The following is a 24,987-nucleotide window of genomic DNA, read 5'->3' as shown; positions in this document are numbered from 1 at the left end:
TTTCGAGAGACGATCCATTGAGTGGATTACTTCGGCGCCGGTGCGTATTATTATTATTATTATTATTATCGTCCTCACGTAATGTTTGCTTAGAGTCCTTAGGGCCGAGACCAAACCATGGTCCTGGGGCACTAGGGGATAGCCAGTTTTTAGCTTGATAGCACCCTCCTCAAAATGTGTGCTGTACCTAGCAAGGTTATCTTCTGTAGTTCACTGATGCTTAATTGGCCGGGGATTCTTCCAAGATAAGTTTCTAGTCCCTTTTTGATAGCTCCAAGTGCTCCAATGATAACTGGTATCGTTTCCGTGCTCATGCCCCACATTCGGCTTGTTTCGATTTCCAAGTCCTTATATTTGGATAGTTTTTCACTGACTTTCACGGATGTGTTTCTGTCTGATGGTACTGCCATGTCAATAAATTTACAGGTTTTCGTTTTGTGGTCTTTAATCACTATATCGGGTCTGTTGGCTGTTATTTTCCTGTCTGTGTGTATTGGCATGTCCCATAATATCGTGACATCCTCGTTTTCTGTAACTGTTTGCGGCTCATGGTCATACCACTTTTCTGGTGTCTTTATATTATAGTTGTGACAGACTTTCCAATGTATATACGCGGCTGCTTTATCGTGTCTGTGGGTATATTCTGTTTTCGCAAGTTCAGGACACCCAGACGCGATATGGTCAATTGTTTCGTCGTATTTGTTACACATCCTGCATAGGGGGCTAGTACCGTCTTTGATAATGCTGGCGTGGTATGATCTGGTAGCTAGGCTTTGGTCTTGGGCTGCGATTATGAATCCTTCCGTTTCTGCCTTCAGTCCACTGCTTTTGAGCCACTGGTTGGTTTTGTGGTGGTCAACATCTGCCTCCTTTATCCTCTTTGGGTATCTTCCATGTAGGGCTTTGTTCTCCCACTGCTTTGTTAATTTTTCTTGGGTCTTATTTCGTGCTTATTATTATTATTATTATTATTATTATTATTATTATTATTGTTGTTATTATTATTACTATCATTTGTTCTCTCACTTTTGATATATCTACTCTCTATGCAGTTGTCTAAAAGTTTGTTGGCTACTTGTGATGCATAACCGCTGACCAAGTATTCCCTATTTTTTCCTCCAAAGCGAGTAAACCGTTTTAGACTCATGCTTGTGATGGTATACATAAATAATGCAGCTTCTCTCAACGTTAACGTTGACCGTATTACCTAGGAAGACGAGCTATTCGTTTCGAATGGATAATGAGCCTTAAATGTATTATGGGCCTGGATAATTAAGTAAAATGAGACGCATTAAAGGTCACACGAACTTAACAATTCTACGGACTGGAAGAAGCATTAAACAGACGCATTATACATTTCTGAGAGGTGTGCTTTTTCTTGGTAAATACGGCGTTATCAAGCAAGTAATAGTCTCTCTCAATAGAGCTTTTCTCGTCTTCACACGAGTTTTATACATATGCTATGTATATCTGCTACTACTACTACTACGACGACGACGAATTAATTAATTAAGAATAACAATAATAATAATAATTATAACAATAATAATAATAATAATAATAATAACAATAATAATAATAATTGCGTTCGACAGAACGCAGTTCTAATCGCGTAATAAATAAAAACTCGAGACCTGTGTATGTATCTGTCTATCGGGGGAGACCAATTTGCCCACCTTCCCCCCCAAAAAAAAATCTTCAGGGGCGAATGACGTCATCTCTTTGTTCATATATGTGCTTTCTTTCGAGTGTTGCGCAATATTATGGACTTTCGAGTGTCGAAGCAGCTTATTGTAGACTAGCGGATACTGAAGTTGGCTATTTTTAAATTCGAAGTCAGTGTTAATGGCATTTGAAAACCTTGCAAACATGTCTTCACGAAATGTATAAGACTTTTCGAGGCAGCTTATTGAAGACTGTAGCGGATAAGTTATTATTTAAAGTTCGAAGTCAGTGTTAATGGCATTTAAAAACCTTGCAAACATGTCTTCACGAAATGTGCACGACTTTTCGTACGAACAGAAAGCTTTAGTTTGGCTGCGTGTTGTGTACCCTCTTCTCTTCGACGAAAACCAACGCTGCTTTCTGCTGAATAAATCAAAGGAGGAAATGTGTAGTTTCACTTCTCGTTTTATTATTATTTTATATTTTTTTATATATTTTTTTCATTTTTTTTATTCACTTCCTCGCATGAAATTAAATAGATCCATCTCCTCCTCAAAAGACCCAACAATAACATCGCAATATGTAAGCGAGAGGCTTCTACAACTCTTGATTTCACTCAAAATTTTTCCATTGACCTCATGCCAATTTAGGCTGATTTAGGTGTTTGTAACCTGTCAATTTTTTTTCTTTTTTTGCGCTTTTATAAACGAGAGTACAAACTGGGATCAAAGACCAGGCATAAGCGGTCCCTTGCCAGAGCTCTCGTCAGCCTGAAATAGCTTAATTGTCTATTGCGATATGACGCAGACATACAACCAGAAAGAGCAATGACGACCACAGTTAACGTCATTGCACCTGAACATGTCACCACGTGCGTATTTTAGACGTAAACACACTCTTACAACTTGCCTTGCTTATGATTGTGCTCAATTTACATGGCACGGCCTCTCGTAATAGATGTGAATACCGATCGACGCTTTACGTCTAAAATGCAGGTGTTCTGGATCGTGAAGCCTCAACGTCATAAGAAACATAATTTTAATTTTAATATTTTTTCACGGCGTGGGTTAATTTGTTTTCTACCGCTGTTAAAAAAAATAGTTCGCGGAAAAAGTAGCGAAAGTTATGCATTGCTTCAATAAAACGATAAAATAAGTTTCCTTCTAGAAAATTACACATTGATTATTGTGAACCATTAAAGCTGGCTTCTATCTTAATTCGACTTTTATCTAAAGTCGACGTTTGTTTCTCCGATTTTTTTTTTGTTCATTAGTTTTCAGGGATCCATGAATTTTCTTTTTTATTTCAAGGATGGCTTAAAGTCCTTTGTGCACATTATGATAAATATTCATGTACCGTTGAAACAGGTTATTTCAAACCAGCACATAGGCATAAACTAGATAAGCAGGTGTAAATGAGATGTTGATAACTGAGCGTGGCCTTTTGTCAGAAGAATACCTTTAATGCTCATGCTTAATGCGCCAGTAAAAACCAATCTTTATTACTATCAACCAGACAGAATATTTCTCATAAGTTCTGGCAAGAGACCATGATCATTTTCTTTTGGTTCTGGTTTATCACTACTCTTCCGGCTGTTATTGTTAATTATATAGTAATTTTAGGAATATCTTTCTTGTGGACTTGTCGATGTAAAGAAACATTACCTTCCTTGAATCACTTCATAAGAATTTTGCTAATTAAATATGAAACTGAAAAACACATATATTTCAAATCGGATAAAAAGAATTTGTTTAAAGAAAAATGGAAGATTTTTTAGGAAACATTTTGAACTAATAATTAAAGTCGTACAACGCTATTATTAAGGAAAATCGTTAAGTTAAATAAGTTTGTGGAAAAGAATTGACAATATCTATTTTCTTTATTAATTCAATATGGTGTCATTGTTAACTTCTGTAAACCAAACTTAATTCATTCTTCTGTAACTTAATTGTTAAAAAAAGAATTGTAATTGTTGTAATTATGGTAACAAATAAATAATTATAATAATAGTAAAAAAAAAAGCCTCAGAAAAAGTGAAACTTAATAGTACGTGCTGAAACGATTATTGTGGGTTTTGGTGAAGTCTGAGACGTATGTTAATCATGGCAATCCACCCTTAGGAAGGAAAAAGCGCAGGAAAGGACAGCAGAAATTAGTCGTAAGCATTTTTTTTTAGACATGTTTCATATAGAAAAACATATATACACATGAGCGACGTAATTATCCTGATAGCTGCTAGGCAACGTAGCTAGCACTGGATCGACAGGAGTAGCTCGACACTGAAGCGATCGGGAGCGAAGGAGCGCCTTTACTTAAGATCTAAAAGATTTGTGAGGGAAAAAAACATATAGAAACAAAACTAAAATTCTCCACTTTGATGCTATATACGCCACCCCACGATATCAACTCTCCAGAACGAAAGTTTCACTTTCACATGAAGTCTTTTCTCTCTAGATTCTCTTTTTTTAGCGTAGTACCAGATGGTGAATTGGGGTAAATACCCAGGCTAGGCAGTCCAACACCGAGAATACGAATATGGCCTAACCGGATAATTTCGTTGGAAAACTTCTTCAGCTTTATCGAATAAACATTTGGCATATCACCTCGTAGGTAAATTTTCATTCACTTCCGACTAGATTTGCACGAAAAGAAATGTTTCTTCAACATTGAATGTGAAGAATTTAATATCAAAACAACCGTACTAAGAAAACTCCTACATTTTTGCTTTGATTTTCCAGACTAGGCTGAGCTTCAAGGGTTTATTCAACTCTGTGACGTGGTTATCAATCAGAGCAGAAGCTCTTCAACGTTCAACAATCAATATACGTTAAGCCACACACCCGCGGCGAGCTGAAAGCCTACCAAACGGTTCGTCTCAGACCAGAAGGACTTTCATTTACAAGTCCTGTTGCTACCAGACTAAAGTTTCTTCTCTGGACGTTACGCAGGTTAGATTTGTCTCTTTGTTTTCTCTTGTTACCTTTTGTTACTAAGCGAGCTACCTACCTGAATCACTAAGTTGTATGCACCTTTCGTCTTTGAAAGTAAGTAGTCGTTGTTTCTTACACTGGTAAGTCCTTCTTCGCGCTTTTTTCGGAGTACTGAAGTATTTTCACATTCGTTTTTCGATGAAGATTTTGCAATGCCCTAGTTTTCAAGCTCACGCACATCTAAAAAATAATCTTTATTCATTTTGTTTTTGTCCCTGACGGTTTCCACGCCTCGAGATGAATAGTAATATATGCTGTGTTTCGCACATGACTTTGTTCGTAAGTATTTGCATTAAGAAGCAATATTGTAATTAGTTTGAAGCATACATGTGTCGTCTCTGTCCGCCGTGTTGTTTGTCCGTGCTCAAATTTGCATCAAGCTGCTCTATCTGTCGTTCATTTTCAATTTAACCGCCTCGCACTGAATTTCACCTTCACCTTCCTGCATCAGGTTTGGAGTAAGTCGACGACTCTTAGCTAATGATAGTTTAGGCTTCTCTCATGTTGAGTAGTTCTGTGAGTGCTTTTTGTTAGTGGTTCATGCATTGATTATCACGTATCGCACTGGCGAGTTTGTCGTTGTTTGATTGAAAGATAAATAAAGAAACTATCAAGAGAAAATGAGGGACAGTCTGTCCCCTCATTTCCTCTTGGAAACTACTCAACTCATGGTTTGTCGCGTAGGTAGGTTTGACAATTTGTAAAAACCAAACGTAAAATTCAACGCAACATGCGGATTTCATGGCCAGGAAGTTTGTGAGGATTTCAAGCGAAAATGTCCAAGACTTTACTCGATATTTTTGAAGTAAAAAGGTTGACAGAAGAACTGTGGCTAACCAAATAGCTACTAGCCAATAAAATGTAGCAACAGGAGCGTTACGAGCATATTAAATAATTATATTTACCACGTGCGCACGTGCGTACCCTCACAAATCTGAAAAAAGAATATTTAATTTATATCTTTGGCGAAAAGCGTCTTTAATAATGAGGTCGGTTGGTTATAGACAAAGTTCGTACTAAATGCACGAAGACATGGCGAATATGAAAGACGCTACTCTGTTCAGTTTCGTAGTTTGACAGTCAATCAATCAATCAGTCACTCAATCGATCAGTCAATCAAACGTTAATTAAAGAGCGTAGCACATAATAGTTTGTAAAACTAATGAACCTGTGGCCTCGTTAATAACAATCTAACTCAACGATTACACTTTACGCTGCTATTAGTCATCACTACGACGATAACAAAATAATAAAATGAATAAATAAATAAATACATACATACATAAATAAAATAGATTAAAACACACCTACTAAGATTTCAGAAAAGTGACACGTTTAAGAAGAGGCAGTTTTGGCGGGAACTGATCACGGACACTGTTTTTAACTACTTGATGGCGGGCACGGGTTTAGCGAAATGAAAACTGTTTGGAAAAAATGTCTGAAATGTGAAGTAGGAACAAGGTTGTGTCAGTTATGTATACAAAAAAGATAAATCGCTGATTCAAATATGTTTTCAATATCACAAGAGGGAAAACACAGGATTAAAAGGCAAGGATAATAAGTTTAGGAAATAAGCCTTATTTACGATAACCGCCATGTTTGTTTGTACGTTATAATGCAAATCAGGCACGTGATTTCTGAGGGGGGCAAACCACCTAAAATCGGCAAATTTCAGCCGGTTTCTTATCATGTCTGATAATTTTTTTTCATAACCATGCTTTGGTTTCAGTATTGGGGTGAAAATATTCCAAGTTTTACAGAATTTCGGCGCTTTTATAAAAGGAAAACGGCTCGCGTAGTTAATAAGTCAAGTTATCGAGAAACTTTTTCAAACTTAAATTAATAATAAAATCATTATTCCATAACTTGGCTCCCAAATGCGATTTTGGTGCAGATACTTGTCCATTTAGGCGAGCCGATTTTCAGAAAAATGAGAACCAGTTCAATGTTTGCCCCCTGACGTACGACGTGGCTAATTTGCATTATAATACAAAAACTATCATGGCGGCTATCGTGAATATGGGCTATAAGGGAGAAAGGGTGTAGAGAAAATTCCTTTTGATAAAAAATCTCAACTTAAAAACCCTTTGACCCCCAAGGACGTATATCCCCGTCCTCAGTGGTCGTGCTCCTTGTACCACTTGTGACGTCATCAATTGAAGTGTCAGCAGATATTCTTGTTAAGCAGATAGTAGAGCTAGGATAGATCTATCCGCACACCAACGGTTTTGGATATCGACGGCGTTCTGACGTAGCAATTTGAAAAATAACGTAATCAGTTTTGGTGCAAAAATGGTGGTAAAACGGCCCGTTATACCTATAATTGATCAAGGTCCCATTTCTAGGCTTTGCTCATGATTAACACCCAACGTTTTACGGCAGCCAGAGAGAATATGCATCGCAAAAGGTAGCCAGAGTAAAAGGGTCAAGCAAAAGGAAAGGAAAGGGGGCAAGAAAAAAATTTGGAACGGGTTATGCGCATACATCAAATTGAAATATTGCTCATTTTTGTGCCTAATCTTTAGGAAATATATCTTTCTGTTAAAAAAAAAAAAAAGCTTTTTTTTTTCAGCAAAACCTAGGCCCATTTAGCGTCATGTAGCCAAAAAACTGATTTAACGATTAAACACTGCATTTTTGGGTGAAAATTTCGTAGTCAAGGGGTTAACAACCATCATATATAGGTCGGCCTCTCTCTCAACTTCATTTTGTTCCCTACGTTTTTGACTATTGAATATATTTAGGCGCAGAATGTAGCGCCGGGTCATTTGAAGAATGATCCTATTTTCTTTCCCAACCCGATTAGGTAAACGTCTATTTAAAATCTCGTCTATTTTCAGTTCACGCGTAATTTTGAGCAAATTGATCGTAGGTTGACTAAACATGAGCTGCATATTTTGTTGAGTATGTTATGCTGCATTATGTTGCCACAACAATCCAACACCTGTTCAAACGTTTGACTATCAGATTATTTGAACCAAAAGAATCCATAGTCTGAGATGTGTGATGATGGCCAGTATTTCTTGGCTGGGATGTAGTACCAAGTACTTTCTGTTATTACTTGCTGTTACTGGTTTATCAATCCTCCCACCTGTCTGGTGTCAATATTGCAACCAAAACAAAGCTGGCAAGTTATAATATTAGCAATATATTGAAATGGACTAAATAACAATATACATGTCTAAAAGGTGAATATTGGGCGGGGGTTGCAAAATAGTAAATTTTAGAACATGGTTTATTTGAATAGTGATGATTGATACAGCTATAATTTCAACGCCTCCAAGACGCGTTATTACTAAGGGAAGATTAAACAAAGACACAGATGGCGATTGTTTTAAAAGAAAAAACAGAATTATAGTAAGAAATGAAAGTTAGAGAGAGGAAAAAAACTATGCTCCGTAAAAGTTGGCCGTTTTAAGCACTTACAATTTTGGATGTTTTGAACATCATGGTATTAAGCGCTTAATGACTGGCCCCACTGAAGGGAAACAGTGAGTTTTGTTTCCCCGAGACCCTCAATGTTCTCCAAGGCGAAACCGAGGGGACCATTGAGGTCGAGGGGAGACAAAACTCACCGTTTCCCGAGGGGCCAGTCATTAAGTGTTTTGTTATACCTCCCAACTCAAAAATAGAACAAAAAAATGCGAAAAATTTATTTGCTTGACGCCTGCGGTGGCTGTGCCTGTAGTACGAGCGGCAGTCAAACCGAGCTGTCCTACCGAAACGACACGATAACAGTCTTTTTTTCGCAGCTAACAAAAATAAAGACAATACTTAAGTTGCTTTTCGTTCTTCTAATGCTTAACTGTAGAATTCTGGTTTTGATTTGGCGAGGAACAACGATCAAAGAGCGAGTTGCCGAACGCGGGCGACCCATTTTTGGCACCAAATTAAAAGCTTGAAGACACAAAATGTTCAAATTTGGCTAATCTGATATGTTTTTGCCGAATTATAAATCCCTTTTCTTCAACAATGAATGCCTTCTCTAGTGAGAAAAGTTGCCCAACTTCAATGGCTTTTTGACATCAGGCCGACTCGCACACAAATTTGCCGCCGTTACAGGGTGCACGACCTGATCACGTGCGAGTCGAAAGTTCAAGTTGTTGTTTCCCAAGGGAGTTAGTGAGTTTTTTTCACCCTAGGGAGTTGGTGAGTTTTGACCCACGGCATTTGACCCGTCCTCCTCCAATCGGAAAACGCATTTGAGTTGGGAGGTATAACAAAAATCTTTGATCTCTAGCAGATTGACTTGTGTATCGAATTCGTGCATCTATCAAATCCTGTCTTTTGGTCTCTTTTGTTTCTTTTTTTTTCCTTGGAATCAGATGAGCCTCGCATTGAAATAACTTCGCCATCCAACATTCTAGCTGTTGGTGCAGCCGTTAATTTGACTTGCACTGCTTGGCAAGCTGATAGCCACAAGAGTGAAAACGCAAAACCATATTTGATTGAATGGTTTGGTCCACAAGATGAACGATTCGGGGATAAATGTAAAGCTGGATCGCCACGAGCTGCACGTATGAGCTGCACAGTTACAGTCAGTGCCCTGACGAACAAGACATTTGGTAGCTACACTTGCAGAGCGAGGACTTATAATGAACACTGCACCACGAAAATAATTGATCTTCATGGTAAGTAAAGAAAACAAATGAAATGATTGTGATTTCCTAGCGTCGATCAGAAAGGAAGCTTCACTCTAATTTGCTTTAAAAAAATAAAATAAAAATATATCAGCTAAACGTGGACGGCTTCATAGCAGGATAGGTTAAATTGAAGTCTACGCTTATTTTTACACTCAAGCATTTGGCGGAGGACACGCTCCCCCCCCCCTTAATAGTAGGGGGGGTTGACGTGTCCGCATGTGCATGTACAGTTCATTGTTTTTATCGATGTATTTCTTTAACCCAATGCCAACAATGCCAAATAAAAACATATCTCTTGGGCCTAACTGACCAACGTGCACGTGACTCAAAGCTTTTTGGTTCTGTAGCGAAGGTAGAATTTATCCGTAGTCCTGTTAATGTCACCTGCTACGATTTGCAAAGTAAGCGAAAGAGTGTAAGCTATTTATGTCATATTCATATGAAAACAACCTTTTCTTTCTCCTTTTTTTGTATTTACTGTATAAATAGCTGGTGTAAAGAAATCCAGAACGGCACTAAAGGAAGGTGAGGCAATTATTTTTATTGTTATTTTTCGTTACGGTATTTCATGTTTAGGAATTTGGGTGTTTTACTGAAAAGGAATCCCAATAAAATTTTAAAAGGCACCTTACGTAAAATATATGACTAATCATTTGTAGTAAAACTGCTTAAGCAATGTTCAGTAAGTAATGAATTCTTATCATTCTGTAGACATCAAAAGCCCAGAGTTTGTCAATGTTCTAGTGAACCAGACTGCTCTTCTCGGCTCCAATGTGACTTTTAATTGCACTGCCACTGGTTATCCCAAACCAACCATCACGTTGTCAAAAGGCAATGATTTAGTCTCACTTCCATACAACCCAACGCCAGAGATCTTAACAGGCGATGGCAATAACAGTTTCGGCCTGTTGGTGATAACAGAGGTCAAGAGCAAAGATTATGGTATATATTATTGTGTTGCGAACAACAGTGCTGGAGTAAAGATTTCAATTGTGGCATTAGGATATAGAGGTATTTCCAGTTATGTTTTTGCAAGCACAGTCAACCAGAGCAAAGCTAGAATTTAGTACAGGATGTGAAATTCAGTGCACTTTTAAGGTTGCTGTAGCAGGCAGACTTTTCCACTGGCGCTCATTTGAAAATGCCCGCGAACAAAGTAAAGAGCGATTTGGAGCATTTCATTGGTAAATGTCCCAAATCTCAAATGTTTCTCGGGGAGCCAAACTTAACCAAAACTGGATATTTCTTTTCTAAGAAACAAGCTAGAAACTACGAACATATTGAGGAAATGTTGATTTTTTATTTATACGAGAATAATCGATTTCACTCTTTTTTTTTATTTACTACGTAAATAGATGACGTCAACAAAGCCAGATCTGCTTCTCACGTTGAAGGAACGGAAGGTCAGGAAATTATTAAGATTATCATTATACTGTTGTTTTTAATAATTATTTCATGTTTAAAACTTTGGGAGTTTTGAAAAAGGACTCCCTTAAAATGAAGGGTACGTTACTTCCAATACGTGTTCGATGATTCATATGAAAGGGATATTAAAGAAACACTGCCTTGACTAATTTTTAAATTACCTATTTCATTTATTTTACTTATTACTGTTATAAGAAACATTGTGTAGGTTTTAACTAATTTATTTTTTCGTATATATATAGTAATATAAGCGCATTGCGTTTTCTCAATGCGCCCAAAAATCTTTATTATTATTATTATTATTATTATTATTATTATTATTATTGTGAACAATACTTTGTTAAGCATTTTTGCTGTGATGATCTGAAAAAATTGCTCTCCTTGCTTTTCTATGACCAAGAGTGATCGATATACATTTCACCGACATTTAGTGCTAACATTTTAATGTGTTTATACTCATAATCAGTGTCAACAGATTTTAATCAATATCAGCAGATTATCTGCAGGCACTAGAACACTGGTGTAAGTGTAGGAATGCCTTCTTCTAACACTTATTTCTATTTTTCAGGGCCATCAGCAACAAGTAAAAAGAAAAATTTCGAGATCATAGCGATCGCTTTGCCTTTGTCCCTTGCGATTATGTTTTTTGGGGGTGTCAGTGTATATTTGCGATACTTCAGAGGGCGATGTCTTCGTAATCAGGTAGTTTAAAATACGACAGTACATTATTTCTGTCAAATATCTCAGAAGTGACAAAATCAAAGAGATGCTGCACTTAAAAGTGTTTATTTACTAAAGCCAGAAAATTGTCTGTAAGTGTTAGTTACTAGCGTTCGACAAACAAAATATACATAATATAAAGCTTTATCCAGGAAACATGGTAAAATATGTGAAACGTAAAACAACGTAAAGCGACTCGTAAAATATCTAACAGAAAGCTGAGGTGTAAAAACAAGAAAATAGAGGAATTTCGATGTTCTGTTTTCTGATGAGCACGGAATCATCCCAACAAAGGACTGTAGATATGGACAAAATTAGAAAGGAGACATTTTTTTTAAGGAAATTCTGTTTGTCCTGTAATATTTACCCTGAAGCGCTTTTAGTTACCGTATTTTCCTGTGTTAGACATTTTTTCATAAGAGTTCACGTTCCGCGTTTCTCGTCACGTTACACTGAGGGTAAAATAAGGAAGGTTTTTGGTCACTTTCTGGGTTGTTCGACGTGGACGTTTTAGTCTAATAGAATTACACCCCTCGATCAGCAATGTATCCGAGTAGCCCCACCCCTGGGTCCATGTTTTGCGTATTTTCTTACACATTTTCCTTCCGTGAAGACACAGTAGTTTTAAACACTTTTTTTTTATGACACTTTAATTGTGATTCACACTACTTACAAACAATGGTACGTCTACTTACACTATTTACAAAAGTAATACAACTACCTAAGTCCATTACATTACCGACAAAACGTTTTTATACAATTCCATTACTTACGCACTACTTACACTACTTACAATTAATGCAATTACAGGTGCTACTTACAATAATACAATTTGTATAACTTACTCTACAAAACAATACGTTTACTTATTTAACTTACGATACCACTTCTTACACTACTTACAAAATAATATGATTACTGATGCTACTTACATTCATATTAAAGCAATGAACAACAAAATAAAAGATACATTCATATTAAAATAAAAAGTCAATAAAATAAGATGGGCATAATTAATTATATTGGAGTGAGCACCCATTTCTTTTCAAAGAAGTTTTTCTTGTTGATATTTTTTTTCAGTTTTATATTTAATCTTAAGCTTTGATTGCAGTCCTTGAATTTTATGTAATGTTTGGCTTCTTCTGCAGTCCCACAAAAATAATTTCCAATTACTATGAAATAGTTTCATAAATTTGATAAAAAGCAGGTTCATCATTACAAAAAGTACATGCATCATTAATTCTAAATCCAATTTTGCATAGTTTGCTGTTAGTGTAGAGAATAAAATTAATTACTTTGTATTGGAAGGCCTTGACATATGACTCCAGTGCAACTAAATGTGGTAACGAGATTTCTCTAAATTATTGGCTTGTGAAATTAACATCACTCTTCACTTTGTGGATAATATTAGGAGGTTGAGCTCTTTTAAAACCAGCAGCGAGTAATAATCTTTTGATTTTTTGTCTTTAATATCGAATATTTTATTTTCAATTATAAGTGATGGAGATATGATTGGTGTATCTAGGCTGATTTCTTTTAAATGTGAAGGTATAGAATGAGGGAGGCCCGCCCATTGTAGAAAATTACTTTTGTCGATTTTGTTCAAAAAATAGTTATAGGAGTCTATTTTTTTATATATATATACATATAGTTTATTTTGTTGATACAAACATATTACAATATTGCAACAAATTACAAAAGTAGTGCAAAAAAGAGGGTTGTTACAACTGATAATATTCTAATGAGAAATAGTCGATAATGTATACGATACTAAATATTACAAACAATATGTCTCTCTAGCTTTGTTCAAATGTATATAGCTGGAGGAAAGGGCAACGTAGTCACGTCAAGTCATTTGTCTATTTCAAGCTGGATGATAAATTTGGATATGAATTCAGAAGTATCTTGTTTCTTTTGAGATTGGTGTTTGGTGTTGGTAAATTGAGAAAGCATTGTAGCGAGGTTAGGCTGACATTGATTTGGTGTAAACTATTGAACCATCGAAGAGACTCGTCACATAATTTCAAGAGAGATTGACAATCAAAGAATGCATGTTCAATAGAGGCATTTTCACCGCACAGAACACATTTGACACAGTCAGTTATTCCAAATCGATTAAGTTCTTTATTAGTGACTAGTATTCTGTGCAACAACTTGAAATAGAATTGTCTTAACTTATTATCCCGAGTGATTTTATAATTGTTTTGGATACAGTTCACCCAATTGTCAGCAACTCCAAGACAATTTTTCCGCCATGATTTAATAGCAGTAGGTTCTGTTTTGATTTCCTCTACAAAACGTTTATAAAACTGCTTGCAGAAGGTTTCTTTAAATTAGGAGTCATATCTTTAGATAGTTGGAAATCGAAGTTTTGGCAAATTGAATTCAAGGTCCATATGAACTGATGCGTAACTTTTGAGATAAGCGGGAATAGCTGAGGTGATTTGGTAGTATTGCAGAAAGTTAACTTTGATGTATATTTATCGCTGAATTCTTGTGGTGAAAGACAATTACCTTGATTGTTCAGCAAGTCTTGCACAAAAAGAACATTACTATCCCGCCACGCCTTCCAAAAGACCGATTTTTTTTCTATAGTTATATCTGTTGTTCCACAAAATGAATTCGCGTTTCGAGGGGTCTTCGTAATTGCTACACAGTTCTTGAAAGGGATCAAGGAGTTCTCGATAAAAGAGAGGGATTTTTCTGTCTAATTTCTAGACACTGTAATTACAGTTTAGAAGAAAAAGGAGCCCGCCATGTTTATCTAAGTAGTAATTAGGGATTGCTGTCCAGGTGTCATGAGTGTTGTTTAAGAGTCTACTTATCCAACTGAGACGTAGCGCTTTTATAACAGTCCTGAAGCAGGGAAAGCTTAGCCCACCCTTAGACTCCGACCACCATAACAAAAGTTCGTGGTAAAACTTGAGAAGATATCGTGCAATCAGAAACTTCATAATTACAATTTAGAAAGAACAGACCTCCTACAGGCTCTAACAGATGAAGTAAATACGTCTTCCATGTTGCATTTGAATCATTAAATAGTCGTTTTAGCCAAGCCAACCTTAAAGATTTCACCATGCTTTCCAAATCTATCATTCTAAGACCGCCTTTCTCATAATCGTTTATTGCTGACACGCGAGTTACTTTGTCTGTACCTTTCCATAAGGACTTGAATAGCGATTGATTCAGTTTATTCACAATTTCCTTTGGTGTAGGAAGTAACGAACATATGTAGACGAACTTTGGGATCAGAAAAGATATAATTATTGTCGCATTGCCATAAATAGACAGGCCCCTAGAGGACCAAATGTTAATGAGTTTTTTAATACTATCTAGCCTTTCAATAAAGTTCTTTTCCTTTAATAATTTCTGATCATATGTGAAATATACACCCAGAGCTTTAATCGGGATTTTAGGCCACTTAATACCAAAATATTCTTCTTTACTTTCTTTTAAAGATCCTATTAGTCCGGCAGCAAATGTCATGAAATAAAGTCCCGTGGGAATTTCGTGAAGAAAGTAAGCCAGTCGTCTAAATGCGTTAAGGGGACCCTTAAATGTGTTACGTTTTGGTGACAACTTTGGAACTCGCTCAGACGAGATTTATGGGGGGGGGGGGGTCAAAAATGTGATGTGTGTAACCCAACATGAAAACGAGGCCCAAACATAAAATTGCCTATAGCTATCCATTATGTGCGCAAGATTGAACCCAAATCACCACAATTATGTAAATCAATGTTCCAAATATGAAGAGGCGATTTTAAGAGGTTATTGGGGTCACGTGACCAAGCTAGCACCAAAACGAGGTTCACACAGAAGCTGCACTGGAAAGCCTTTAAACGTCCCCTGACGAAGAAAGAGATTGACGAAGGTATTGTTGGGTGTATGTCATCCGTGTAATCAAACATGCCTATATTGTAAGGGTTATCACGTGACCATGCTTGCATGAAAACGAGGCTGACACAAAAGCTGCACTGGAGAGCATGGAACATTGCAAAAGGATGAGGTATGAAGTATTCTTGGTAGATAACACCTGTGCGTTCAAACATGTTTATAAGGTTGGGGCTTTCATGTGAAAAGTCCATGGTGAAAAAAAACTATGCACATATGATTCCTGTGTAAATTGCTGAGATGTCATCCTTAAAAGCATCAGATCCAGAAGTATATGAAGAGTTCATCCAAGGAAACTGGGGAGTGAACAAGAATGCTGAAGTACCATTCTGAGCAGTAGGAGCCGACAATGCACTCGAACAGAAGAACCGCTCTATGAAAGTCTCTGGAGGATTGGTTGGGATCACATCACCTTAAATGAAGCTGCTCAGACGAAAGTCTTCCTGATATCTCCAGAGCTCACAAGCCTAGCTGAACAAGCAAAGAACATGGCGGGGGTGTCTTCCAAGCCTCAAGGTTGTCATCATAACCTCACTACAGCTGTCTTAGCCCGCGAAGAGAAAGGTGTAGCACAGTTAAAAGCCACTATTGAAAGCTTCAGGAATCCATTCTCTGATGCACATACCGACCTGTTCAGCCTAGTGAACAAGGTGGTTATGCCAGAAACGGTAAAGAAAAATTTGTGTGAACAAAGTGAGATCGGTAGGAGACTGTTTGACTGTTTTGTAAAAGAACGAGTCTAGTCTGGCGAAGTCAATCTTTGGTCGCCCATGAAGAAGAGAAGACTCCTAACATGGAAAACCAGTTCAAAGGTGATAAAGGCGACTGCAGCAGACAAGATTGTGGAGCTTCAAGAGGATAGGTCCCTTTTCGCGCGTATGATGATGGTGTGCAAGAGCAGGCCAGCAATCGATATAAAGGAGACTGTATGCCAAAACGAATTTTCGGTAGTCCCGCGATCATCGTTTGCTGCTGATGCCACAATGCTTCGCTGTTCATCCAAGAGTAATCTAATGAACATTCTAGAGAAGCTGAATGACAAATAGAAACAACAGGAGAGTAGCTAGTCCAAATGAAGATCAAGTGCAAGTCGCAATTGTAGATGGTATGGCAGAAGTTCAGTCACTTTACAAGCCAGAGTGGATCAAAAATTGCGTACAGCTGGCTGAACACTTCAGCAACTGTGTTCTGCAGACGTACACTGGAAGTAGTGAAGTGCGTTTAATTTTCGACAGATATGATTTACCTTTTTCACTCAAAGCGGCCATTAGGGTTAGACGGCAAGGAGGCCAAGCTCCAGTGTATTACCACATCACCAAAACAGCGCACATTGCTAAAGTTCGTTGAAACGACTCCCGTCACACAGGAATACCAAAATGGAGCTCACCATCTATTTGGGCCAAAAGATTAAAGAGTATGCTGATCGTAGTGCAAGGCAACTGGTGGTGGCATGGGGAAGTGAGTGTCAGGCAACACCCAAGGATGTGGGACGTTTACAGAGTAACCAAGAGGAAGCTGACACAAAGATGATCTTGCATACCCTCGATGCTACGGCTAATGGTGCAACCCAACTACAGATTCACTCTCCCGACACAGATGTCTTCGTCCTTGCTCTTAGGCGTTATCCGGAATTGTGCGAGAACACGCTGTTTGTTAAGGGAAGAGGGCAATACCATCGTATGATTGAGCTGAAACCGATTGTTCAAACCCTTGGGCCAGAGAAGATAGTAGTCTTCTCCGATGTAAATTCCTTTAATGTCCGAATTCTGTCTAATGGCGATAGCCAGTGTTTCTACAGCTATTACGAACAGATATGGAGACAGCGGGTCTCCCTGCCGAACTCCTCGTTCCAGCGTAAAGAAATTTGAAGTCATACCGTTGTTCAAGATACAGCTTTGTATATTTTTATAGAAGAGTTTAACCCAGTGAAGGAAATCTGGACCAAAATTGAGTGCCCCTAGACATTTAAAAAGAAATTCTCTTTAAACACTGTCGAATGCCTTTTGAAAATCAATGAATAGCATTAAACTGGGAATGTTTCTTTCACAGTAAAGTCCTTGACATCGTAAATAGATCGAATAGTTTCGTCTATAAAATGATCTTTTACATATCCAGTAGTAAAGGGCGTCTATAGGGGCAGTAACCAATCAGGAGCCAGGGATGATACCACGTGACCAACTTTTTCCCATACATTCTCTTAAATTTGAAAATCCAAGATGGCGGATGTTTTTTAAAATGCGTCTGCAGTGACGTCACAGGTCAGCAGCCTTTTTCATCACAGGTCACGTGCGTGCCCAAATAAGGCGATAGCCAATCCATGAGATCGAGGTTGTGACGCGCATGTCCAAAATAAGGTGATAGACAGGAAGTGAGTTTTAACAATTGATTTTTTATTGATTTTTACAGGAAGTAAAAAATTACAAGGGTGTGTATCCGTATGGAAACGATTTGAAAGTGTTCGTGTCAACGACGCGTTTGTCGAAGACGAGTCCGTAGCGTTTGGTTCGTGTGATGACTTTGAGATGTTTGGTGGCTGGGTTTCTCCAGAAGAAGTTGGGGTTGACGACGGGGATGTTGCGTCGTTCACCGTCCTCGAGAGGTTGTTCGAGTTCGTCGAGGAGATTTTGTTCCATGACGTCGTAATTGAGTTGTTGAGATCCTCGTACATTGAGTGAGAAGCCTCGGACTTTGCAGCAGACTTTGCCTTGGTGGGTTTTGTATCCGTAATTTTTGGGTCCAGCGGAGGTGAAAGTGGTAATGAAGTCGTCGTCGTCGAGCTCGTTGGTCATCTCTCCGAGGTAATCGCCTAGCGGAACGTCGGCTTGACCCGGTTTGTAGGAGTAGATGACGGAATCGGTGTCAAAGTAGAGAACTTGTTGCTTTAACAGTTCCAGGTAGTTGTATAATTTGAGTCGAGCCCAGCAGGTGGTGAAAGCGGCGACGAAGATGTTGATTCGTCCGTTATCGGGTTGGTTGTCTTCGAGTTCGGTGTAGACGACCTCTAGGGCTTCGTCGTTGGCGATTCTGACTTGTTTTATGTCGTTGAAGTGATTGGAAACGAGCTCAAAGAGTTGTGCTGCGGTGTAGACGACTTGGGTGGTGGGTTTGTGTAGGTTTTCGCCGAACTTGCCCCAGAAGGAGTTGAGCATGAGTTTGGCGGTGGCTTTGCGTCCGGGATTTTTCAGGATCATGGCCGGATCGAGAGCGATGCCTTCCTTCTGTTGGTATTGTTGCACGTACCGTGCCTTGTCTGTGGGGGTGTGACACCAGTTCGGGTAACCAGCGGATTCCTGCTTGATTTTTAGCCAGGTGTTCACGTAATCGGCGAAGAGGCCTTTACGACGTTGTCTTTCCGGGAAATGGTAGACTTCGTGGATCTTGATGAGCGTGTATCCCATGGCAACGGCTTTCTGGATTTCGGGTGTGCACCAGGTCCCTCGTAGCGTGCGTTGCTCGGCCGTGTGAGGGCAGCAATGCGATTTCTCTAAGAGGGGTTTGCTCATTTCGTCTTCCACGCACGATCGGCAGAGTGGGAAGGTGAGTTTTTTCTCGTGCTTAAAAGGTAGAACGGGATGGTATAGTTCGTGAGGCGGCAGTATGTCCACTTTGGCCATGCCGAAGTAGTGATGGATGTCTTGGTCGTCGGGGTTGACGATGACTTGAGGGTGTCCTACGGGGTATACGCATTCCTTGTTGACCCAGGGGTAGAGCGACGTCACGTCGATGTACTTGATTTTCTCTCCTCGAGCCACGTCGGCCACGTGATGTAGTTTGATGGCGTTCGTGCGCCCTCCGAAGAAAGCTTCTCTGGGCTCGAGCGGTTCGACGATTTCGAACGTGTCTAGAAACTGGCGGAGATCTGGGTCGGTTTTGACTTCTAGGTTCCAGTCGCATTCCCACTTGACGCAGAGCTGGTAACCTTGACGACTGAGAAGGTCGTGTTTGCGGAGTGTGGACTCGTAGACTTCGTCTAGGGTGCGATCGGCGTGACAGATGGGATGTCGGTCTCGATTGGTCGGGAAACAGCGAGGACATCCGTGCCATAGACATCCGTGGAATTCGTAGACGATTCGAGTGGTCGGATCGTATCCGTCCACGAGATGACCGTCCAGTCGGACTTCACCTCCGTTTCGCACCGTAAGGATACGATCGCCTTGGTCCGTGTGTTGCAACGAGTGTTCTTGCCAGGCTAGCCATTTCAGGGCTTTGACGGACTGATTGGATCGGGCACCGTGCCATCCTCGCGGGGGTCTGGAGGCGATGGTGTTGAGCGGGACGAGTTTCTTGCGCCAGAATCGGTTGCAGGCGGAGGCGATAGTGACGCATTTCTCCATGGGGTCAAAGTCGGCTTTTTGTTTGAATTCTTGCCGGAACTTTTGACAGCCTGCTTTGAGGAGTTTGACGTCCGACTCGCAGTAGGCTTCCATTTCTTGCCGTAAGACGAAATGGTAGTTGTCGTTGACTTTCTCTTGGTACCACTGTTCGAATTCGGCTTTCTTTTTGGCGGACATGCCGTCGGGATCGTACATGTCTCGCGGTGGCATGGGACCTTCGTACGCTTGGTTTTCTGGGGTGTTGAATTTGTGCGGGAAGAATCCTTTGCGCAGTTCGTGGATTCCGAAGGTGGCTGGAAAGTGGGCCAGCGGGAACGGGAGAAAGCAGAGGGAATCTTTGAAAGTCAGTCTGTCGGATTTTAGGGACAGTATCTTGGTGCCGACGGTGATTTGGTCTGTGACTTCTCGATGCGTGGCGTAACAGTGTTGCAGGATGAACATCCCGTCGTAGCCTTTGAGATTGTGAAAGAGGACGATGACGTCCCGATCGTCATTGTCCACGTCGACGGCGAGGGATTCGAGGTGGTCGAACATGTCGGCGGTGCAGTCGGGACCGTAGAAGGAGCAGAATTGCTCGTCATCGTCTTCCAAGCAGAGTAGAATGGGTGTCTGATTCCCTTCGGCGTCGGTGATGGCTTCGTAGTCGCAGTACACTTGAAGGGGCGGGTCTCTGTCTACCCAGACTCGCGTGTCTGGATCGTCGGGGTCGGGTTCTTCGAAGGGTCGCCCTCTGACTTGGTCGCGGGGGACGCGTTTCTTTTTGGGGTCGTCTTCGTCTTGGGGGAGGCGTTGGATGTAACATCGGTGCGTCTCCAGATGGACTTGTTTTTCGCAGATGCTGCATTCGCCCCATCTGCACAGGTGATCGGGGGAACGACGGTCACCTCCTCGTCCTGTCCTGCGTTTACATTCGTAGACGTGACAACATTTCACGCACTTTTTGTAAGTGTCGCAGATGGAGGGGATGCTGAGACTCCGCCGTTGCAAGTGGTCGTTGTAGCATTAGTTTCCGAAGAATTTTCTGTGACACAATCGGCAGATCTCGGTGGGTTCGGGAAACGTGCCATGTGCTAGGGGTCGTTTTTTCTCGATGAAATCGGGGCAGTCCTTTCGTTTGCAGGCGGGACACCATTTACCGAGGCAGGGATGATGTTTGAAGTCCTCGTGATCGTAGCCTCGATTGCATTCGTCGCAGAAGTAGGATTTGCCGAGGAATGCCTTAAACGAGTTGCATCCGTCGTAGTGATCGCCTTCTTTGACGAGACGAATGATCTTGGTCGAGGGTTCGGGTCCAGCGTAGATGATCATGTGGGGTGGGTCGATGGACATGACTTTGAGCTGGTAGCCAGGTAACGCGGCCTGAAACCGTTGCAGTTCGGGAATGCCGCAAGATCCTTCGGGAACGTTGGCTCGACGGTGGAGTTCTTTGGCCAATCGCTCTTGGACGGGGCACCCCTGTTTGAGATTGTGGTAATCTTGGTCACGCGAATTCTCGTTCGCGTCTACCAGGGCTTTCATGGTGACGATGGCGCGAGCGCAGCATAGATTATCTTCGTTTTGGATGGTCACGCGCGACCGTTTGACGATTCCCCGCACGGCGGCGCAACTAGGCTTGTATCGTTTTTTTCCACTGCCACGACCTGGGGTACGTATGAAAGTGGTTTCCATGGTAAACGTGTCGTCGGGGGTGAATTCTTCGTTGGAGTTGAGTTTGGCCGCGAGAGACTGGAGATAAGTGTTTAGTCTTTCACTCCCTTCTTCGAATTCGCGCACGGTGAAGGTGGTGGATTGAAAGGCGTGCGTGAAGGCACTGGACTGCATGGTGAAATGGACCGTGGAGTCGGGTGTCAGGGTAGGATCCTGAGCGATTTGTTGCTCGATGGATCGTTGAAGGGCCTGAGTCAATTCTTGACCTAGATTCTCCTCGCGAGTCACGTCTCTGTGTTGTCTGAGCGTGGCTTCGAATCGTTGTTTGTTGAGGACGTTTCGCCAGTGACGTCGAGCGCCTACGGGTCTTAATTCGAATTCTAGGAGGGGTCTTGTATTACCACCACCACCTCCGGTTTGGAGCATCACTCGATCGAGAGCCGGATCAAAGATCCAGTCATCGTCATCGTCGAAGGGGAAGGCTTCGTCGTGGGTCCGTCTGTTCTGTGAAGACAATGAACACAACGTTTTTTATTGGTCAGTTTTTTAATCCCAGGCTACCAAGCAAATTGTCTGACAATGACGCTTTTTTAAGAGACAGAGCACTGTAAAACCATATCCTAAATAGAGTTTCCTTTTCTCGTTACGCGCGTTGACATAATAACCATAGAAAGCTTGGAAATGAGATTTGCCTCCGTAATTAAATCTACTTATATATTTCTGTCTTTTGATTTGTATGTGGCCGTAGCCCCATAGTCTTTTCAGTTCGGCATAATCCAAGATTCTTCTGAGAAGTCGACTCAATGGTTCATTGTTCCTCCGATCGCGTATGCACTGCCAGGTTGCTAGGTCAATCACGTAACCCTTTAGTTCTTCCGGTAACCAATCCCAGTAACTCTATGAAAAGAAGGTGAGGCTTTGTAACCGCAAAACACAACGAAACAAAATCCCAAGTCCAAACGGAGATAGAATTCTAGAATAAAGGAGGCGACGACGAGTCTCTCAGTTCCATGGTCATTTGTCCAGGGAGGCCAAGAGCATACTTAGAATACACGGTGTGTGACAGATTTGACAGTGCAACTTTTCATGGGTCACCCCCTTGTTCACCAGCTGCTCATCGAGTGTCCTGACGTAGCAATCGAAATGCACGTGGTAACGACAGCACTTGGTACGACAGCAGATTTCGGTTCTAGGGATGACTTTCTTACATAGGGTGCATGTTATACTCACTGCTTCTTGTTCATGTTGATCCATCTGTTGGTTCATCTCCTCGTCGGTCAGCTCTTGTGCCATGATTTTTTTCCAGCGCTCGATACAAGTCAAAAACTCAGAGTGACTTGAACGGTTCGAACCGATCTTTTTTATACCTACGGTGAAACGGGGTCCAGTCTCCGACTGAGAGAGGGATAGGGGGGTAACCCCCACTCGACCCGCCCCCAGTCTCCGACTGAGAGAGGTATAGGGGGTAACCCCCACTCGACCCGCCCCAAGTCTCCGACTGAGAGAGGTATAGGGGGTAACCCCCACTCGACCCGCCCCAAGTCTCCGACTGAGAGAGGGATAGGGGGTAACCCCCACTCGACCCGCCCCCAGTCTCCGACCGAGTGGGGGTATACCCCCCCTATCCCCTGGGTCTGGTTAACACGTGACTTGGTCTCGATCTGTGATTGGTTGGACAGATCTTCATAAGGCGAATCCGCGTCGTCGGCTCGCCACTCTGAGTTATTTTCAACTTGTATTGAGCGTCCATTACAGAAGACCATGCCTGCCAGCTCCGCCGAAGCATTGAAACGAAAGAGAGTGAAAACAAGAGAGTACGTGAGAGAATGGAAAAAGAAAAATCCGGAGAAAGTTCGAGAGCAGAAAAGACGGTATCGTGACCGACGTAAGGGCAAGCCAAGTATGTATGACATTGCGCGCGATGCGCTAAATCGTTGGGAAAGGAATGACAACACACATGATTCGAATGAGATTCTTCAGAGTCTGTTTAGAGCCCGTATTGTGTTAACTGATTTCAGGCGCCCCGCAAAAATCCGAGAGTACAATGGAGAGTACAAGCGAGAGTACAAGCGAGAGTACAAGCGAGAGTGGAGGAAGAAAAACCCAGACAAAGTTCGAGAACAAAAAAGAAGATATCGTGTCCGACGCAAGGACAAGAGGCGTGAGGTGAGGAATGGGGATATATATGATCCGGATGAAATTCTTGGAGGTTTGTTTACGGATTGCCCGAGAACACCACCACCACCACCACCACCATTTCCGCTAAGAGCACTTCGATCATCCATCACCATGGCCACCTCTAATAAAAGCACTACCACCACTGCATCACTACCACAAAGAGCACTACCGCCATCCACCACCACGACCACCGCCGCTAAGAGCACTACCACTGCAACACGACAGTGGGAAGAGCATGATTACGATCCGGATGAAATTCTTCGGGGTTTGTTTGGAGGTCGGGTTGAGCTGAGGGATTTCAGGGGAACACTAACGCCATCCAACACCACGACCATCGCCGCTAAGAGCACGATCACCATTACCACTGCAACACTACCACCAACCAAAACCACTACAACCGCCATTACCACTGCAACACTACCGCCACTATCGACATTACCACAAAGGAACACCACTATCACCGCCGCTAAGAGCACTACCACCATTACCACTGCAACACTACCACCAACCAACACTAGTACCACCATTACCACTGCAGCACCACAGGCATTACCCCCACCGCAACGCCGTGGGAGGGTGGTGTCTTATTTCCCCACAGCCGCTAAGAGCACGACCACCGCCGCTAAGAGCACGACCACTGCCGCTAAGAGCACGACCACCGCCGCTAAGAGCACAACCACCGCCGCTAAGAGCACGACCACCGCCGCTAAGAGCACTACCACCAATACCACTGCAGCACCACAGGCATTACCCCCACCGCAACGCCGTGGGAGGCGGTTGTCTTATTCCTCCTCCTCTGACTCTGACTCTGAGCCTGATGAAGGGTTGGTAGCAGAGTTAGAACGCATGTTAGCGGAACCCGAGGATCCTGTAAAACGGAGACTTTCGGAAATCAGGAAAAACAGGAGAGTCGCAGAAGAAAACCGAGTGAAACGAGTACGAAAAGAACAAGAAATGGAAAAGATGATCGTGGAAATAGCTAGTGAGCTTGACGAGATGTCATCCATGCTTCATGACATGGGACGCTGGTTCGCGCAGTTTGAACGCGAGGATACAGTAGAACAGAACCGTTGCCATTTCTCAGTCACCGTCGAACTTATGGATCAATTGGAACATTATTTATTTTCGTCTTAAAGAAAAAAAGAGAATCTTTTTTGAAAAACAACAAAGCGTGTGTAACTTTAATTACAACAACAACAATAAAAGGTTTTACAATTTCCAACGTTTCTTGGTCTGCATGATTTTCTTAACAATGCGTTCTGTCATGGTTTTACGTCCGGGTAATTTGTCGATGGCCTGGATCATCTTGGTGTCGGCATCCCATTTGTCCTGTAAGTTCTTGGCCCTGGAATAGTCAATGTCGTGTTGTTTGGCTAGTCGGTCCAGACGGTTGATCCCGGGGTCTCCACGCGCCAGACGTTTCTTCAGTTTGGTACCAGGTCCCATGTACTGATAACCGGGCCAATGAAACTCGATCCCAGTCTTGGCCAACCA

At 41.5% G+C, this 24,987-nt stretch overlaps 2 protein-coding genes across 2 annotated transcripts; both read left to right on the top strand.

Moving 5' to 3' along the window:
- The first annotated feature begins 7,904 nt into the window (after positions 1–7,904).
- On the top strand, positions 7,905–10,585 carry LOC149111888 (uncharacterized). Its single transcript, XM_089289275.1, has 4 exons — positions 7,905–8,012; positions 8,896–9,286; positions 9,788–9,882; positions 9,988–10,585. The coding sequence occupies exons 1-4, from the start codon at positions 7,905–7,907 to the stop codon at positions 10,363–10,365; spliced, it is 972 nt and encodes a 323-aa protein (XP_089145401.1). The 3' UTR covers positions 10,366–10,585.
- Positions 10,586–22,872: 12,287 nt separating this feature from the next.
- On the top strand, positions 22,873–24,643 carry LOC149111887 (uncharacterized). Its single transcript, XM_089289475.1, has 2 exons — positions 22,873–23,548; positions 24,116–24,643. Exons 1-2 carry the CDS (start codon positions 23,077–23,079, stop codon positions 24,625–24,627), a joined length of 984 nt encoding a protein of 327 aa, XP_089145601.1. The 5' UTR covers positions 22,873–23,076; the 3' UTR covers positions 24,628–24,643.
- The last annotated feature ends 344 nt before the right edge of the window (positions 24,644–24,987 follow it).

This window comes from Orbicella faveolata, unplaced genomic scaffold, assembly GCF_042242905.1.
Source record: "Orbicella faveolata isolate gen_17 unplaced genomic scaffold, um_ofav_v1 contig_2, whole genome shotgun sequence".
In the NCBI taxonomy this organism is placed as follows: domain Eukaryota; kingdom Metazoa; phylum Cnidaria; class Anthozoa; order Scleractinia; family Merulinidae; genus Orbicella; species Orbicella faveolata.
The sequence above is the reverse complement of the archived record's forward strand: the minus strand, read 5'-3'. Positions and strand labels throughout refer to the sequence as shown.